Here is a 19,514-nt window from a genome sequence, read left to right as displayed (position 1 = left end):
CTAAAAAATCCACTTCCTCTAAATGTAAGACATGTATCTGCATAAAGAGTAATATCCTCTTACGCTTTACGTGTAAGATGTCTCTTTAAATGTAGGATCTCTTTTTTCATTCCTAACTGGTTATCTATCCCTTGCCTCTTTTTTCTTGTTCAATTTAAGGACTTATTAATTTTATTTGTCTTTTCAAACAATCAACTTTTGGTTTTGTGGCTTTCCTCCACTGCAAGTTTATTTTGTATTTATTAATTTCTGTTCATATTTTTATTATTTTATTCATCCTTTCCTTGAGTCTAATTTGCTGATTTTTTAACCTTTGTAAGTAGATGCTTAGCTTGTTGATTTTCATCCTTTTTTCTTTCCTAATATATTTATTTACAGCTATAAATTTTTCTGTAAATATAGCTTTAGCTGCACTGCACACGTTTTAATGTGTAGTATTTTTATCATTATTTAGTTTAAAATTGTATGTAATTTTCATAATGATTTCTTTTTTGACCCATGGGTTATTTAGAATTGCATTTCTTAATTTTCAAATATTTTGAGATTTTATAGTTCTATTTTATTATAGGTATCTAGTTTAATAGAATGGCATTCAAATAACACTCTCTATATGATTTCATTTAAAAAAATATATGTATAACAGTTTGGTTTGTGGCCTAGCATATGGCTAAGTTTTTTAAATTTTCCATGTGTTCTTAAAAATAATTATGCAGTAGTTGGGTATAGCATTTATATAATATTATTTGTCAAGTTTGTTATTTGCGTTGCTTAAATCTTCTATAACCCTATTGATTTTTTTTTGCTTGTTTTATGAGATAATAAGAAAGGCTAGTTAAAATTTCCTGTTATGACTATGAATGTCTTTTTCTCCTTTTAATCCCAGCAATTTTTGTTTTATAAATTTTGAGACTTTATTATTATGTGCATACAAAATTAGAATTATTAAATCTTCTTGATGAATGCTTCTATCGTTTTGAAGGATCCCTCTTTATCTCTAATAATGCTTTGCCACGAAATCTACTCTACTTTGTCAGGAATTACTGTAACTACTGTAGATTTCTTTTGGTTAGTGTTGGCATTTTAATCTTTTTTATACTTTCTCCCTTACTATATCCATATGTTTTAGATGTGTTTTTTTTTTAAATAAAATATTTGGCTTTTGCTTTATTTTATCTAGCATCACAGTTTTGGTCTTGTAATTTGAACATGTTTCAAGCATATTTTAGTCTGTTTATTTTTAATATAATTACTAATTTTATTTGGGTTTAATTCTGTTACATTGTGTTTTCTCTTTACATTTTATGTTCCTTTTTCTCTACTTTCATGATTTTTGAGTTGGTTAATTTTTAAAATTATCCCATATTTCTCCTCTTTTAGCTTACTGTTTACACATTGTCTTATTATTATTTTAGTAGTCATTGTAGAGATTACAGCATGGGTCATTGACTTATCAAAGTCTAATATTGTGGTCTAAACTTTTTTTTTAAATCTCCTACCTTCTGTCTGATATTTTCCTTCAGCTAAAAAATAATCTTCAGTATTTCCTCTAGTGTGGGTCTGCTGTTTACGAATTCTCTTGGTTTTCAATTGATTGAAAATAACTTTATTTCTTCTTTATTCTTAAAGGAGAAATTCGCTAAGTATAGAATTTTAAGTTGGTGGTTATTTTCTTTCAGCAATTAAAAATTATTCCACTGACTTCTGCCTTCCATTGTTTCTGTTGAGATGTTATCTTAGTAATTCCTTTAAGGTTTTTCTCTTTGTCTTTGGTTTTTAACAGTTTACCATGAAGTGTCGAGGGATAGATTTTTATTTTTTTTATTGTGTCAGGCTTCCTGAATCTGTGGTTTTATATCTTTTTTTGCAGACATTTCTAAGCCATTACTTCTAACATTGCTTTTACCCAACTCTCTCCTTTTGGAGCTCCAATTACAGGTGTGTTATATATACTTTATGATTCTTACCCTCTCTTATATAATACTTTGTATCTTTTGGCTCTCTGTGCTTTATTTTGGTTGTATGTTTCTGACATATGTTCCTGTTCACTAACTTTTTTTTTACTTTTTTATAAATTTATTTATTTTAGGCTGCATTGGGTCTTCGTTGCTGCGCATGGGCTTTCTTTAGTTGCAGCGAGCGGGTGCTACTCTTGGTTGCAGTGTGCGGGCTTCTTGTTGCAGTGGCTTCTCTTGTTGTGGAGCATGGGCTCTAAGTGCGTGGGCTTCAGTAGTTGTGGCACGTGGGCTCAGTAGTTCTGGCTCGCGGGCTCTAGAGCGCAGGCTCAGTAGTTGTGGCACACGGGCTTAGTTGCTCTGCGGCATGTGGGATCTTCCCGGACCAGGGCTCGAACTTGTGTCCCCTGCATTGGCAGGCAGGTTCTTAACCACTTCTCCACCAGGGAAGCCCTCACTAATTGTTTTTTAAGCTATGTCTAACCTGATGTTAAACTTAGATACTGAGTTCTTTTTTTCACTTACAGTAGTTCTTACTTCCCAAATCTACATTTGATCTTTTTATTATAGTTTCCAATTTTCTCTGAGATTTTATAATCTTGTCTTTAGCCCCTTGAAAATAGTAAGCACAGTTACTTTAAAGTTACTGTAACTCCAATATCTGGATCTTTCTTAGGTCTCTTTCTATTCCCTATTATTTTTGCTGGTGTTCATTTATGTTATCAGGTCTACTTATGTGTCTGGTTTGTTATAATTTTGTGCCAGACAGTATTTGCTAAATTGCTTATAGAAGTAATTTGTAGGTCTAGAACAGTGATATCTGCCAGTACAGAAGACTTTTATTTATTTGTGCCAGGTTCCTGTACACACTAGTGATTCAGAATCACATCAGTCCAATTTAAGGACTGAGAATATTCAAAGCTGAGCTGTAATCCCTTCAGAGGCTATTTACTTCTAATTCAACCTTATTCCTGTGTTTTAACCCTTTGGGTTAAAGAGGTGGGGTGCCATAGGGCCCACTCCAGGTGGGCTGTGGACTGCAGTCTGTGTCTCCCTAGGCCTGTGAGTTTGTCAAGAGAACTGCTGTCAGCCACTTCTCCTCAAGATTTGGGAAATGCTCTCAGAGGAGAAGCGTCCTCAAATGCTGGCCTTATCTCTCTGGACTTCCATCCTCCCCCAGTATATAGCCTGGAAATTTTTCACTATCTCGTCATCCCTCTGTGCCTTCACACTGATATCTTTTATATTTTGTCCAGCTGTTTCTAATAGTCTTTAGCAGAAGGCTTGGTTTATATTATGTAATTTGCCATTACAGAAAGCAGAAGGTCTCTATCCTTGGTTAGTTTTTTATTTTTATTCTTTTGGCTCCGCCGGGTCTTAGTTGCAGCAAACAGGATCTTTGTTGAGGCATGTGGGGTCTTTTAGTTGCAGCATGTGGACTTCTTAGTTGTGACATGCAGACTTCTTAGTTGCAGCATACGAACTCTTGGTTGCGGCATGCATGTGGGATCTAGTTCCCTGACCAAGGATCAAACCCTCACAGAGTCTTACCCACTGAACCACCAGGAAAGTCCCTATCCTTGGTTAAATTTTTAAAATTCTTTTTATTATAGAGAATTTTGAACAAAAATAGACTAGTATAATGTACCCCCATGTTCACAATAACCGATAACCCAATAACCCTTTGCAAATTCTTCCCTGTCCACATTCCTGTCCACATTCTATATTATTCTGAGGCAAATTCCAGATGTCATGTCAATTCATCTATAAATATTTTAGTATGTAGCCCTAAAAGATAAGGAATATCTTTTTTAAAAATCATACCCCAAACTATTATTACATCTAAATAATAGTAATAATTCCTTAATATAAAAAAATCCAGTCAGTGTTCCAGTTACTTTGCTAATTTTTAGTGTAAGTGTATTCAGCTATGAGCCCATAAATTTACTTTGGTTCCTGAATCTCTAATACAGAGATTCTCTAGCACAGTTGTGAAGGCCTTTTTTGACTTGGTGGGTAACCAGCCATAAAGATTTACTTTCATGCCCTTAAGCTCTCTTTACCTATCTAAAGCCTGCCCATTCTACAGTGGCTAAATTCAAGTCTTGCTTCCCCCATGGAGCTTTCCCTGACCACTCCTCTGATCTCCTCAGCATTTATTATCTTTCTAGTCCTGTGGCACTTGGCCATATTATCTTGTATCATAAAATTTCTCATGATTGTAAACTGTGGGAGGATAAGGACATGTGTACTGTATGGTTTGTATGTCAAACCGAGTCTGCCATTTTGTGGGGCACGTAGCCCTTGTCTGCCTCAGGAATTTTGTGAGGGCCAAATGAGGTAATTTATGAGAACTTTTCTTATAACCTATATAGCAAAATTGTCAGGAATTGTTATTGCTATTCTTCTCATTGTTGTTAGCATAACCGCTACATGAATTCTAGACTATAATGTCTGTGTGGGCAGAGACCTGTGTTCCCAGAGAGACTGTCACAATGCCTGACAGTAGGCTTCCAATAAATATATGTTGACTTAATTTATTATCTGAATTAAGTTGTTCCCTCATTCTTGTCTGTCAACTGATATGAAATAGGATGATAAATTTAATTACCTACAGGAAAAGGTTAAACTTTGCCAAAAAATTTTAATTTCTTTTTTCCTCCTTGCAAATTGGATAGGTTTATCTCAACATGTAGTTACCAGCTATAAGCAAGTAATTCAGCTCTTGGAGGAGGGAATAGCAAACAGGTAACAGGTTTGTTTGTCCTTGTCATTCTTTCAGTCTCATTCTTATTTCCTGTGTTCTCATCCCCCTTCACAGTGTATATTCTCTCTGCAGCTCCCCACATCCATGATCAGCAGGCCTTTCTCAGAACAGAAGTGTACCCAGTGTAGGGGGCAGTGGCTGAGGTTTAGCGCTCTTCTCACTAGTGGTGAAGCTGGAGTTTGTTTTGGGTATAATAATATTAGGCAGTAAGCCCAGAGTATTACTCTATGCTTTGTCTTATAATGCGCGACTTCTGCTGTTTTCATCAAAGAACAGATTCTTGCCTGCATTGTCCTCTCTTTGATAGAGGTGATATACTTTAATATAGTTTATATATAGTTTAAAATGTTTCAGAAAACCATTTTTCTTCTAGTTTTGCATACTGTAAAGGTTACTCAAAAAATGACTGTTTTGAATCTGCTATGAAATACTAAGTGCTATTGACTCTCCTTAAACCTATTGCAAATTGTGATAATACTCTATTTTTAGTTACTATGAAATACCCAGAATGTTATTTTACACCCCCAAAATAGCCTTTTTTACCTGGAAAAAAAACTGGGGGAATTTAGAGTCTTCTACGTACCCTATTAATAACACGTCTGAGTTAATTGAACATGAAGGAAGAAATTTAAATTTAACATTCTATTCCTTGGCTTTCATGGAACTATTCTGGAGGCACTTGCTTCATGTCTTCAGGGTACCCTGAGCTCCTTGATCTTTAAGTGTCAGGCCTCACCTTGTCCTTTTTATCCTTGAATAAAACAGCCTCTAGGTTTTGACTCTTTTCTTCAGTTCTGTAACTCCTCTGAGAACAGAAGTCAATGAGTTGGTCTTAAACTGAGGCAAGATTGACTTAGATTTAGATGAAGGGAAGACTCTTGACTCTAAGGGTCAAGATTGGAATGAACCTTTCAGGGAGCCTATGAATTCTACCTGGCTTAAGCATGATGTTCATGTAATTCAAGATCTCATTTTAGCCCTTTCTGGCACTATAAGATTAATATTCTGTGTTTAATCACGACTTAACTTTCTCTGTCTTTGAGCCTTCTTCTCCAGCAAGCTCTCTACATCCATTTGTCTTATTTAAATGGGTCTGTTTTAGGGATATTCTTACAGGTTGATGACTCTTTAGTATCACGCTTTCATCTCTGATTTTTAACTTCTATTGCTTAAAAAAAGTTCTAATTGTGGTTTAATATGAAGCTACACTCACTTTTATTCTCAGATATCAGAACCTAGAGCACTGCTCCTGCCCTCTTGGGGCCACTCTCCTAACAATAACAGACTAAATAACGTGTGTTTCATGATCCTCACTTGTGAACCTCAGCACTAACATCTCTTGTGTTCCCCATGGATCCTTAAGGATCACCATGCATAAACAATCTTTGTCCTAATTTTCTTCCCTTATATACACAGAATCACAGCAGCAACCCATGTTCATGAGGCCAGCAGCAGATCCCATGCCATCTTCACTATCTACTATACGCAGGTTGGTTACCACTTATATTTGCTTAGATTTCTTCCTTTCATTGTCCCTTTTGACTTGATTTCCTGTCTTCCTTCCTATTTCTTTTTCTTTCTTCCTACCTTTCCCTTTATAGGTCCTCTGATATGACCTAACATTATAAGTAGGACCTACACACAGTCTACTAAGCTACACACTCAGAAAGCGTACAGGCATTTCATAAAGACTAATCAAAATATCTTTGACCTACATTTTACTTTTAACATTTCAAAGTACTTTAATATCTATATGATCAGTCTGGGCATTTAAAATGAAAAGCAAGATTGAAATGAAAATAAACATTAAAATTAAAAAGTAGGGACTTCCCTGGTGGCTCAGTGGTTAAGAATCCGCCTGCTAATGCAGGGGACATGGGTTCGAGCCCTGGTCTGGGAAGATCCTACATGCCACGGAACAACTAAGCCCATGTGCCACAACTACTGAGCCTGCACTCTAGAGCCCGTGAGCCACAATTACTGAGCCTGTGTGCCACAACTACTGAAGCCTGCCTGCCTAGAGCCCGTGCTCTGCAACAAGAGAAGCCACCGCAGTAAGAAGCCTGCACACCGCAATGAGGAGTAGTCCCTGCTCGCTACAACTAGAGAAAGCCCGCATGCAGCAGCAAAGACCCAAAGCAGCCAAAAATAAATAATTAGAAAAAAAAAAAAACTGACTGTAAGGGCTCCACATGTTGGATTCAGCATACAAAGACTTCCAAGCAACTAATATAAATACGTTCCAAGAGCTGAAGGAAACCATGTTTTAAAGAATTAAAGGAAAACATGATAATGACTCTAGGGAATTTCAATAAAATGATAGAAATTATTTTAAAAGGGGGAATTATGGAAATGTACAATAACAAATGAAAAAATCACTAATGGGACTCAAGCGCTGATTTGAAATGGCAGAAGAATTAGTGAAGTTGAAGATAGACAAATAGAAATCCAATTTGAAGAAGAGTAACTGAAGGAAAATGAACAGAGCTGCACAGACCTGTGGGACATCAGGTGTGTCAACATAAGTGTAATGGGAACCCAGAAAGAAAGAAGAGAAAATAGGCATAAGAAAAAATTGAAAAATAATGGCCAAAAACGATTGCCAAATTTGTTGAAAGTCTTTAGTGTACACTTTATTCAAAAATTAACTCAAACTGGATCGTAGGCACTAATGTGAAACCTAAAACAATTAAACTCATAGAAAATAACAATGGGAGAACATTTGTGACCTTGGATTAGGCAAAGTTTTTTTAGATATGGCACTAAAAACACAAATTGAACAAAAGAACAAATTGAAATTTGGAATTGGTCAAAATTTAAAACTTCTGCTCTTCAAAAGACACTATTAAGAGAATAAAAAGAAAAGCCACAGGGAGAATTTATTTGTAAAACATATGTCAGATAAAAGACTTGTATCCAGAATATATACAGAACTCTCTAAACTCAATAATAAAACAACTCAAAAAAAATGGTTAGAAATTTTGAACTGATACTTAACTAGAGAAAATATACAGATGGCAATTAAGCACTTGAAAAGATGCAAACATCATTAATTATTAGAGGAATGCAAGTTAACACGAAATGAAGTATCACTACTCACCTTTTAAAATAGCTAAAATTAAAAAGAATGATTATACTAAATATTGGCAAGATTGTAGGAGCTGGAGTTCTCATACACTATACTACTGGTACAACAACTTTGAAAAAGAATTTAATAGTTTCTTTAAAAATTAAACATATACCTACCATATGATTCAGCCATTGTGCTAGGTATTTTCCCAAGAGAAAAGAAATCATATGTCCATACAAAGGCTTGTACACAAATATTCATAGCAGCTTTATTTGTAATTGCTCAAAGCTGGAAACAACCCATATGTCCATCAAGAGGTGAATAGATAAACAAACCATGGTACATTCATACACTGGAATACTACTCAGCAATAAAATTGAACTTTGGACATGCCTCAACCTGGATGAATCTCAAAATAATTATGCACAGTGAAAGAAGCCAGACATTGTATGACTCATCTGTGTGAAATATCCTGAGAAGACAAATTTATAGAGATAGAAAATTGAATGGTGACCTAGGGCTGGAGATGGCAATGGAGATTGATTGCAAACAGACTTGGAATTTGGGGAGTTATAGGAAATATTTTAAAACTGGATTTTAGTGATGGATGCACAACATTAAAATTAAACAACAACAACAAAAACCCCATATTGAATTTTTTTAAAAAAAGGAAAGGTTGTTTTGCTCTTGAGGGCTGGATGCCCCTGGATAGAACAGAGAGAGGCAGAGTCCTGCCCAGCAAGTTAACAGGCTGTGACTCAGGCTAACAAGAGACAAAGCCCCATCATCCGCCCCTGCAAACCTGCTGTGGATCTCTACTGATGGGTCAGAGCCTCCTGGAGAAGAGTTGAGCATTTACCTGGTAAACCGTGCTAGGGAGACTTTGTGGGGGGTTGCCCACCTACCTTCTGGAAGTTTTGCTCACATTTTTAATGATGGCAGGACCCAGGGCTTACTGATTGTCAGATATTGAGAGCTCATCTGGTTCAGAACACATGAGAATACAGATTTCTTGAATGAGTTGGCTAAAAATCCGAATATCACCTTGGTTAGGAGGGTGTCATGGGAAAAAAAACAACATATTGTCCCAAGTGACAAGCTTTAAATATCTTTTCTCCCTTTAGGCAATCCTGGAGAACCACCTCCCCTCTGAAATCGCTAGCAAGATCAACCTTGTGGACCTAGCAGGCAGGTAATTAGGATCTCAAAGCCAAGTGGAATTACTCCCTTGACAATGACCTTGTTCTTGCTCATTTTACAGGGAATAAACTTTTCCCCACCTTTTACACATATCAGTCATCCTGAGAAAATTACAAAAGAAACAAATTGTTTGAATGCTAGGTTAAGAAACTGTAGATTTCTGAGGGCTAAAAAATTTTATGTTAAGGGTTCTCAATCTTAGCTGCCCATTAAAATCACCTGGACCTTTTAGAGCTCCCAATGCCTAGGCTGCACCTCAGATCAAATGAATCAGATTATTAGTGGAGTCAGAAGGAATGCCGGCAGTGTATAGCCAAGATTGAAAACCAGTGCTCTAAGTAGAGGGGACTGAGTTAGCGTGCTTTTTTCCTTTGACCTAATATTGATTTTATGCAGCTCTACACATTTCTTAAAAAAAAAAAAAAAGCTTTAAAAAATACTGTGGTATTGGGGAGAAGCTACTGCCTTTTTAAATATTAGAAGGAAACATGAATTGTACTCATTTACATATCCAGAAAGAAGAAACTCTCAGGAATAATGTGGTCAGAAAAAAGTGTAACATGAAATAAGGCATATTTTCTTATTTTAAAACTGCTAAATAATTAATATGGTACACCACTCCCTTAAAAGCTTAAGTGCTTTCTGGAAGAAATTGTATCAGCCAACTGGAAGTGTGAATTTTTAATATTTCACATTTACTTAAATAAGGAATTTGAAACCATTAATGACACAGCATAAAGCCATTAATATGTGAAATTAAAACAAAAGGGGAATTGTATATACCAAAAAACTATATTGGTATCATTACTGTGAATAAGTATTAACTCACAGTGCTCTGGCAGCCAAATGTAATGAATTGTTTGATTTTTATTGCCTGAGAAGCAGAAGAATGCCAGTTCGTTACACGATGGTAACATTTTTTCTGGAACTGAATTCTAAGGGGAATTTATTATATGGATCTTTTACACAAAGTGCAACATAATGGATAGTGTTTTTCAACAGCATTATAAGGATAGTGTCTTCTTGTTCACTTTTGTTTCTCTTTTCATCCACTGTGTTTTAGTGAAAGAGCAGATCCCAGTTACTGTAAAGACCGGATTACTGAAGGAGCCAATATCAACAAGTCTCTTGTGACCCTGGGGATCGTCATCTCCACCTTAGGTATTTTGACGGTAGCCTGGATTATCAGAGTGGGAGGGGAGACTTTGCAAAATAACTCATATGTTTTCATTTTGTCAAAATGGAGTAGATACTTAAAGGTTCTTTCTGATAAAGTTTACCTTCTGGCTTTGGGCATGAAAAATTGATATTTGTAGTTTTTGAACACAGTGTGACCATCATCCTACCACTCTCATTCCAAAAAGAAGGGAGACTACAAAATTGTTTGGCTTAAATATTCCATCTCTTGAGTCCAGAGTCTAATTCAGGGACCACACTTAAAGCATGCAGTCATATGCAGAAAGGGAGTAGGAAGTGTGATGCTAAGTCTACCTTCTCCAACCATTGCTTCGTTTTAATGCATTTGTTTCCTAATTCCTTTTTTTCTTCCAATTTTATTATTTTTTGTCTTTTAAGCCCAGAACTCTCAGGTATTCAACAGCTGCCAGAGCCTCAACAGTGCAGCGAGCAATGGTAGTGACAGTGGGATCCCTAGCTCTCCTTCCGGGACCAGCAGTGGAGCAGGACCTTCCCAGAGGCAGTCTTACATCCCCTACCGGGACTCCGTGTTGACCTGGCTGCTGAAGGACAGCCTCGGAGGCAACTCCAGAACCATCATGGTTGCCAGTGAGTAGGCTGCCGGAGCTGGTTCTGTGTTGGGACTGGTGCTCTGCCACTGCCGCCCATTTCATCAAGGGTCTCAGACAGCCTGGGCGACGGCAGCAAGGCCAGTGGTCATGGGCTGGGTTGGAAAGGCTTGGCGTGTGTTTTAACCTTCTCTTTCTACCCCAGCCGTGTCTCCTGCACACACTAGCTACAGTGAGACCATGAGCACGTTGAGATATGCATCCAACGCCAAAAACATCATCAACAAGCCACGGGTAAATGAGGTGAGACCTTCATTTGAAGTCCTGGTCTGGTACAGCAGTTTACACCAAGTTCTCCTTTTTTCCTCTCATTTGATTTCCTTCTCTTTGTACTCACCCCAACTGCCAGACTTGTTCTCCAAATGCCGAGGGAGTGAAATTCTTTCTTTCAGTGTCATACCATTCTCTCATATCTCAACTGGCTTCTTTCAGTTGCCTTTTTTGAATAATTTATTTTAGATATTTCTCTAAGGCCATTGGTCTTAAGATCCCTTGTACACTGTTGCCACTCGAGGAAAGATCATTTAAAAGTGTCTGTGTTGGGGCTTCCCTGGTGGCGCAGTGGTTGAGAGTCCGCCTGCCGATGCAGGGGACGCGGGTTCGTGCCCCGGTCTGGGAAGATCCCACATGCCGCGGAGCGGCTAGGCCCGTGAGCCATGGCTGCTGAGCCTGCGCGTCCGGAGCCTGTGCTCCGCAATGGGAGAGGCCACAGCAGTGAGAGGCCCGCGTACCGCAAAAAAAAAAAAAAAAAAAAAAGTGTCTGTGTTTACTGCCTTTATTCCAAGTTTATGTTGCTCTGTGCCTTTCTTCATATGCAAATTGCAGTGAAGTCTCTGTTTTGGGTAAAAGTGGCATATGAGGAATCCTTTAGTCTTGAAAGCTGAATTAATAATGAGAATATTCCAAAAAGTTCCTCATCTGCTTTGCAGTTTTGGTGAAAAGTTCCAGGGCAGGGATCACAAATGGGTGGCCCACATATAGCCCATTTATGGACTGTTTTAAAGGGCAGTGTAGGGACTTCCCTGGCAGTTCAGTGCTTAAGACTTCGCCTTCCAACGCACGGGTGTGGGTTCGATCCCTGGTCGGGGAGCTGAGATCCCACATGCCTTGCTGCCAAAAAACCAAAACATAAAACAAGCAATACTGTAACAAATTCAATAAAGACTTAAATAATAAAGGGCAATGTAATTCGTCAGGTACTAAGTTTAGTCACACTCAATACAGGAAGATTAGCACCTACTACCTATACATGCTCTGGCATTTGTATTATATTACCTACCTGACGTCCTGCTCTAAGCAGTGATTCTCAAACTTTAGTGTGTATCAGAATCACCTGGAGGGTTTGTTAAATCACAGGTGGGCCCAGCCCTCAAGAGTTTCTGATTAATAGGTGTTGGGGGGGTGGAGTGCTTCCCTGGTGGCACAGTGGTTGAGAGTCTGCCTGCCGATGCAGGGGACACAGGTTCATGCCCCGGTCCGGGAAGATCCCACATGCCTCGGAGCGGCTGGGCCCGTGAGCCATGGCCGCTGAGCCTGCATGTCCGAAGCCTGTGCTCCGCAACGGGAGAGGCCACAGCAGTGAGAGGCCTGCGTACCGCAAAAAAAAAGGTGTTGGGACATTGCGGGAGGGGGCGTGGTCCACAGAATTTGCATTTCTCACAAGTTCTTAGGTGAAGTTGCTGCTGATCCTGGGACCACAGTTGGAAAAGACTGCCCTAGAAGTTACTCTAAAGGAGTAATCCGCTTCTTCCAGGCTAATTGCCAGTAGCATCTCACAGCCATTTGGGACCTGATATCAATCAGTGGTGACCGAGTTCTCTCTGTTTCAGGATGCAAACGTGAAGTTGATCAGAGAACTCAGGGAAGAGATTGGAAGACTGAAAGCCATGCTGCTGAGCTTTGAGCTGGTATGTGGGCAGTCAGGACTTTTCTGTTCTCCAGAGCCCCTTCTCTTCTGCAGGGTATCTGAGCCCTGCTGCATTGCGTCCTCAGTCAGGTGATGCTTGTAGAGCAGAGGCCAGAGATAGGATGGCGATTACTCTGATTACCTGTGTAGTTTCAGATGGGGTGGGCACCCTCTCACTGTGTCCTGTCTGCTGTCCAAAGGCTGTTTGCCTGAATGGCCCTTGTTCTGTATGTGGGCAGATATGGGGAATGGGGCCCTCCAGAAAAAATTTCCTTGAATTCTCCTTCTTTGTACCAATCTGAGCCCAAATACTTAGGCTTCTGATTTGTTTCTGACTGTAACGATAAAGTCTTTCCTTTATCTGCATCTTTTCCTTCACAAGAGTGAGGGTGGGACCCATGAAGCACATCTCTCTCTTTGTGCAGAGAAACTTCCATTCATTGAATGAGGGAAAGGATGAAAATCTGAAGGAGCTGGCTCTCCAAAATGAATTGAAGGTGGGTCTGTTGGGGAGACTCAGTTGTGCTTCACATCACCTTGGGAACAGATCTGACCTCCCTCCATCATTCCTGGGCCAGGACTGCTCCCCCACCAGGACAGACAGGTTCTGTATAGAGACAACCTTTGTCTCCATTGAGCCTTGATTTGGGGGATGTGTTTGTCATAGGGCTGGTGACTGGCTTTCTGACTCTGCTTTGTTTTCCCAGGGGATCATGATAACTCCCTTCAGATAGTGACAGTAGCCTAGGAAAAAATTATTTTCTAGTAAATAAGTAAATCAGTGACGTGTATTCATTGAACACCAGCTAGGTGCTCAGCACGATGCTGCAGGAGATACAAAGAAGTCCCTGCCCTCAGATGGCTTGCAGTCTAGTTGGAAGCACATTTAGAGCATGATTAAATATAATAACTTATGTGAGTCAGACATAAAGAGCTTAGGAAGGAAGAAATCAGATGTGGCTTGGAATTTTCAGGGCGAGCCTCAGTGCTGGAGTTGGAAGGCAGAGAACTTGAACTAGACCTTGGAGGATGGATAGGGTCTGTTAGATAGGGAGATGGGCAGAGGTATTGGGGTGAGGGAGGGATAACAGAAGCAAAGCCACGGAAGTGAGAGAAGGGCTGGTGTGAGACACGTGGACACAGGGGTTGTGAGGGCAGTGAAGGTGGCTAGGATATGTGCTCCTGGTAGAGAGGAGCAGAGGGGAGGGGAGGGCCAGTTCAGGAGGTTTGAACTTGACATGAACAGGATTACTCACAGCTTCTTAAACCCAGTTAGTGACATGATAAAGGAGTATATTGGGGAAATTAATATGGCAGTTGCATGTAGAATGGATTGAGGGCTGGAAGCAGAGAGACCAACAAAGAAAGAGACTGTTGTTGGGACCCCATGAGGGTGAGGACATTTTGGGAGATTGAATCAAATGGTGATTCCCAGAGACTTTTTTTTTTTTAATCACTTGTGTTAAGTTTTTTTTGGCCATGCCACACAGCATGCAGGATCTTAGTTCCCTGACCAGGGATCGAATCTGTGGCCCCTGCACTGGGAGCACAGAGTCTTAACCACTGGACCACCAGGGAAGTCCCCCAGCGACATTTAAAAGGAAGAAGTAGCAGGCATTATTTGGTGACAGGTTAGATTTAGGTCTTGCAAATAAATGTCCCCATTTCCAGTACTCTACTGCATCATCCTTATATGTTATTAAAGTATCCTGGCTATGTCAATATTTTGTTACCCAAACTAAACTTTAGGACTACTTCACATATCCAGAAGTTTCTCAAAAATTCTGTATTTAGCTATATGTTCTGATTTTTGGTTCATTCCAGGCACATTAGCATTTTTACATTATACAGGCCGGCAGACCTGGACTTGAACCTGCCGCTTGCTAGCCTTACAACCTTAGGCAGGTAGGAGTGGGTGATGAAGGCTGGCCAGAGGGGAGGTGTCGTCTGCAGCACCTCCAGGGGGATGTGCCCTGCCACCCACCTCTGCCAGGGCCCAATCCAACCCAGCCCTTCACGGGTACCCTGTAGTTTTCAAACTTCAACTCAATGATTATAACATTAAAAAGAATGTTTCGGGAATTCCCTGGTGGTCCAGTGGTTCGAACTCTGTGCTTCCACTGCTGGGGGCGCAGGTTCGATCCCTAGTCGGGGAACTAAGATCCAACAAGCTGCGTAGGCAGCCAAAAAAAAAGAATGTTTCTAGAGTCATAAAATACTTGTACCTAAACTTGGCATGATTTTTTTTTGCTTAAGTTTTCTCTTTATGAGAGAAGGGCTTAGCTGAATCCAGTTCCTTTTCCTGGTCTTCCTCAGTTCTTCCACTCCCAAAAGAAGCTTCCTGCCCTGATAACAATTTCCACCGTAAGAAATAAAAAGGACCCTATATTCAACATTGTTCCTTCATGTTTCCCAAGTGGGCTTAGCTTAAGGCCTCTAAGCCTTGGTGTGTTTATTTTTAAAACTCTGTTCCTGATCCATAGTAAGCCCTCAGTGTTTTTTTAAATTAATTTTTATTGGAGTATAGTTGATTTACAATGTTGTGTTAGTTTCTGCCGTACAGCAAAGTGAGTCAGTTATACATATACATATACCCACTCTTTTTTAGATTCTTTTCCCATATAGGCCATTACAGAGTACTGAATAGAGTTCCCTGTGCTGTACAGTAGGTCCTTATTAGTTATCTGTTTTATATATAGTAGTGTGTATTATATATGTCAATCCCAATCTCCCAATTTACACCACCCTCCGCCCTCAGTGTTTAATAACATTAGTTATTACTGTTGTTATTTTTTTTATTGTGTGGTAGTTCAGACCAGTTTCATAGTCTTCATTCTCCCTGGGGAGACCCGTCTTGGTGCTTTGTTGGTTTTTGAGGTGCATACAAGCTTATATTAGAACTCAAGGTGCTGCACCTTGGGAAGGAAGTTCACAAGAGGACTCCCAGTATGGATCACATAGGAGGGGGGGTGGAAAGAGGGGAATTTAAACATATCAATAGATATGTGACTCAAATCCCAACTAATTTTTTAAAATAAATTTATTTTTGGCTGCATTGGGTCTTTGTTGCTGTGTGTGGGCTTTTCTCTAGTGTGGTGAGCAGGGGCTACTCTTTGTTGTGGTGCGCAGGCTTCTCATTGTGGTGGCTTCTCATTGTGGAGCACGGGCTCTAGGCACGTGGGCTTCAGTAGTTGTGGCATGTGGGCTCAGTAGTTGTGGCTCGCGGGTTCTAGAGCGCAGGCTCAGTAGTTGGTGGTGCACAGGCTTTGTTGCTCCGCGGCATGTGGGATCTTCCCGGACCAGGGATTGAACCTGTGTTCCCTGTATTGGCAGGCGGATTCTTAACCACTGTGCCACCAGGGAAGTCCCCAAATAATTTTTAAAAATAACATTTATGGTGCTTTTTTTTAAATAAAAACAATACATGCTCATTGCAGAAAATTTTAAAAATAACATTTATTGAGTTTCTATTTATAAAAGTAACAGTTGCTTTTTGAGGAAAACTTAGAAAACAGAGCTCACAGAGGTGCAGGGGCCCATGTGCGGCCTTGAATAGTCACGGGGAGGAAAGTGAGCAAGTGATGCCGTGAAGAATCGGGCCAGGATGGCGCTGGACCGTTCATCTGCTCCCTGTACTGAGTGTCCAAGACCACCTCCTCTGTCTCCTCAGATTGACCAGCTGACTAAAGACTGGGCCCGTAAGTGGAACGAGTGGAAGGCCCTGGTGGAGCATTACAGAGTGGACATCAACAGGAGGAGGGCTGGGCTGGTCATTGACTCCAGCCTGCCACACCTGATGGCCTTGGAGGACGATGTGCTCAGCACAGGTGTCGTGCTCTATCACCTCAAGGTGAGCGGGCAGGGCGCGCCCCCCTCCCTCCTTAAGCCGTTGGCCCCAGAGGTCAGGGAGGGAAAAGCTGGCAGCATCCAAAGCCGCAGAGCTGCCCTCAGGTGTGCCCTCAGGAAACTGGGCCTGCCAACCAACTGTGATCTGTTTTGTTTTTGTATGAATACAGCAGAAGACTAGTAATCAGAACAGTCATTTGGTTTTCAGCTGCTGCTCCTGTCGCTCTTACTTTTGTTTTCTATGCCTAAATATCCTTGTTTTAAAGTAAGAATAATGCTGCTTGTATTCCTTATCCGGCTTCCTGAAGCACAGGAGTGCAGTCATGGGGGTGAAATCCTAACCTCGAAATCCCGGCAGCGCTCCTGAGTGCTCCCCGCAAATACAGGCTGCTCACAGACGGCTTTCAGAGGCTAAAGGGATCAAAAGATCTGAAACAGTTCCCTTCCCATACTTTCCCACTTCATTCAACCCCACTTCTCCATTACCAGGTTTGCCTGGGAAAGAAGAGAGGAAAGAGGGAGTAGATTTAGGAAGCTTCAAGAAAGCGTGCAGGAGTCCAGAGAGCTGGGGGGTGAGGGGTGACCAGGGCGTGACATGCAGCCACCCACAGAAAACAGAGTGATGCGAAGGCCTTCCACAGAGACCTCGCTGCCCTGGGTCTTTGTCACCTGGAGGCCGGGGCCTTACTTCTGAATGAAGTGTTTTGAGGGTTAGTGACCCACGTAATCTCATCTCCTGTCCTCATCAAAAGTGTCCTCCTATAGAAGGACAGTCCCCATGGATGTGGCTGAACGTACTTTACATGGCCCAAATCCCTGTGCTCACTGAAAATCCAGTCTTCATTTTCATAATTGTCCCCAGCATGTTAAACTGACATTTAAAAGGAACAGAGTTTATGGGGATGTGTGACGCTGCTGTCATCCCTGGAGAAATCAGGTTGCTATTGCTGCAGTACATGTGGTGGGAAGATGTCGGCAAGTCTCACACATTTAGAAAGTCTGTGTTCTGAGGATAAGCCCTCGGGGAAGTTGTCAGAGACTGAGCCTCCCAGACAGAAGGTTAAAGTAGCTTCTTTTTTTGACACAGTATAAATCATCTCAGTGAAAATGCCTCAGGCAGAAGTGGCTGTTACCTTAATAACAAATCTGAACACCCAAGGCTATCCACCATTCCATTTGTCAGAACCATGGGGAGAGGTTGGAGGTCAAGGAGAGACCAGATGGATCAAAATGCTCAGTATTTGAGTAGAACTGATCTGATATATTGATTGGAGGTGGAGTGAGTGGATGAAGTTAGACGTCAAGTGGCAGAGCTTAGGGTAGCCGCAGAGGGTTGAAGGATGTTGGGGAGATTGAGTTGGAGGCGGGAGATGGACGATGCTGGAGTGCTGGTGTCCTTGCCAAGTCAGTGCACTGGGGGTCACTCCCTCCCTCATGTTCTGGACGTGAACCTGGGGAAACAGGATTTCAGTCTACTTCTAATCATGGCATTTCTGCAAATTTTGTACCCATTTCCCCCCTTTTTGTTTGTTTAGATCCTGGTTTGGGTAGTAGTATAACAGTAGTCACTCAAGATTCTCTGTTTTTATTTGCTAACTTGGCTCCAGACCCAGAACTAGTCCCTTGCAGTGGCCTGGGAGCTGTTTGCCTGAGTCACCTTGGGAAGCACCTTCGGTGGGGAGCGGGCAGCAGGAAGGGAGGGTGGAGCAGGTTACTGACACCCTGGACTTGGTCTCACAACTGCCTTTGTGCCGCTGCCCCTCCCAATAAACAGGCGTAAAGAGGCAGAGGGGCAGCAGGCACAGGCGCCAGCTCAGCCCATGTTAAATGAGATGCCAGCGCGTTTTTGGGTAGTTTCTGCTCTGCAGATCTAGAAGTTGGGATGTGCTGTGTCCTTTATTCCTTTGGGAGGAATGTGCCTCATCATCAGGGCTGACTTTGAACCCCTGAGAGTGGTCTTGACCCCCCTCCCTTGATTCTGGATGGCTGTGTCTGGAGACTGGCATCCGTTGGATCGTGTGATCCTTAGTGGCTGAGCGGAAAAGCCTGGGCTCTGGCTCGTTGTGGGTGTGTAGGGGGAGCCAGAGCCTTGTTCATTCCGTCCAGGGGTCTTTCTCCTCAAGCAATTTTGGGAGAGCTACAGGGCCCTCCTTTCTGGCTGCTGATAGTGAAGCCTAGTGCAGAACTTTCCAGTCACTTCAAAAACATCGGACACCGGGCAGGTGGTTTGGCGAGGTTGGAAACACGTGGGCACAGGACCTGGAGAGACCTGAATTCTAGCCAGGGTCGTCCTATTTAGTGGGTGGGCTCCCTGGGCAGCTTATCCCCTGTCAGCTTCAGATTCCTGATCGTAATACCTACATTCTGGGTTGTTAGAGGATTAAATGAGAGCTATCTGTAAAGCACTCGGCGCAGTGCCCGGGACATAGGGAATAGTTAGTCAGTAAATGATAAATACATATCTTGGGCTTCCCTGGTGGTGCAGTGGTTAAGAATCCGCCTGCCAATGCAGGGGACACGGGTTCGAGCCCTGGTCCGGGAAGATCCCACATGCCGCGGAGCAGCTAAGCCCGTGCGCTACAACTACTGAACCTGTGCTCTAGAGCCTGTGAGCCACAACTACTGAAGCCCGTGCGCCACAACTACCGAGACTGCACTCTAGAGCCCGCCAACCACAACCACTGAGCCCGCGTGCCTAGAGCCCATGCTCCACAACAAGAGAAGCCACCGCAGTGAGAAGCCCGCGCGCTGCAACAAACAGTAGCCCCTCGCTCTACACAGCTAGACAAAGCCCGTGCACAGCAACGAAGACCCAATGCAGCCAAAAATAAATAAGTTAATTTAAAAAAGATAAATACATATCTAAACTCGCATCTCTGTTGCTGTGTTGCTGCCTACCGCAAACAGAGCTATGTGGTCTTAAACTGCATTGTTATAGTCCAGCAAGGGCCAAAGGCTTTGTCTTCTA

General features: G+C 41.6%; 1 protein-coding gene across 1 annotated transcript in view; it reads left to right on the top strand.

Annotated features, from left to right (window-relative positions):
- Nucleotides 1–19,514, top strand: part of STARD9 (StAR related lipid transfer domain containing 9) — a gene marked incomplete at both ends in the record, with an annotated part of 128,769 nt that overhangs the window by 72,250 nt on the left and 37,005 nt on the right. Inside the window, 9 exons of the mRNA XM_079700800.1 lie at nt 4,631–4,700; nt 6,136–6,208; nt 8,914–8,981; nt 10,053–10,150; nt 10,565–10,774; nt 10,940–11,037; nt 12,624–12,701; nt 13,126–13,197; nt 16,371–16,550. Of these exons, the coding sequence (XP_079556926.1) occupies nt 4,631–4,700; nt 6,136–6,208; nt 8,914–8,981; nt 10,053–10,150; nt 10,565–10,774; nt 10,940–11,037; nt 12,624–12,701; nt 13,126–13,197; nt 16,371–16,550 (947 nt within the window). The remainder of the gene's footprint in view (nt 1–4,630; nt 4,701–6,135; nt 6,209–8,913; nt 8,982–10,052; nt 10,151–10,564; nt 10,775–10,939; nt 11,038–12,623; nt 12,702–13,125; nt 13,198–16,370; nt 16,551–19,514) is intronic.

Source organism: Hyperoodon ampullatus, assembly GCF_949752795.1.
Source record: "Hyperoodon ampullatus genome assembly, chromosome: 3".
Lineage (NCBI taxonomy): Eukaryota > Metazoa > Chordata > Mammalia > Artiodactyla > Ziphiidae > Hyperoodon > Hyperoodon ampullatus.
Note: the sequence above shows the minus strand (reverse complement) of the source record. Positions and strands in the feature narration are given on the sequence as shown.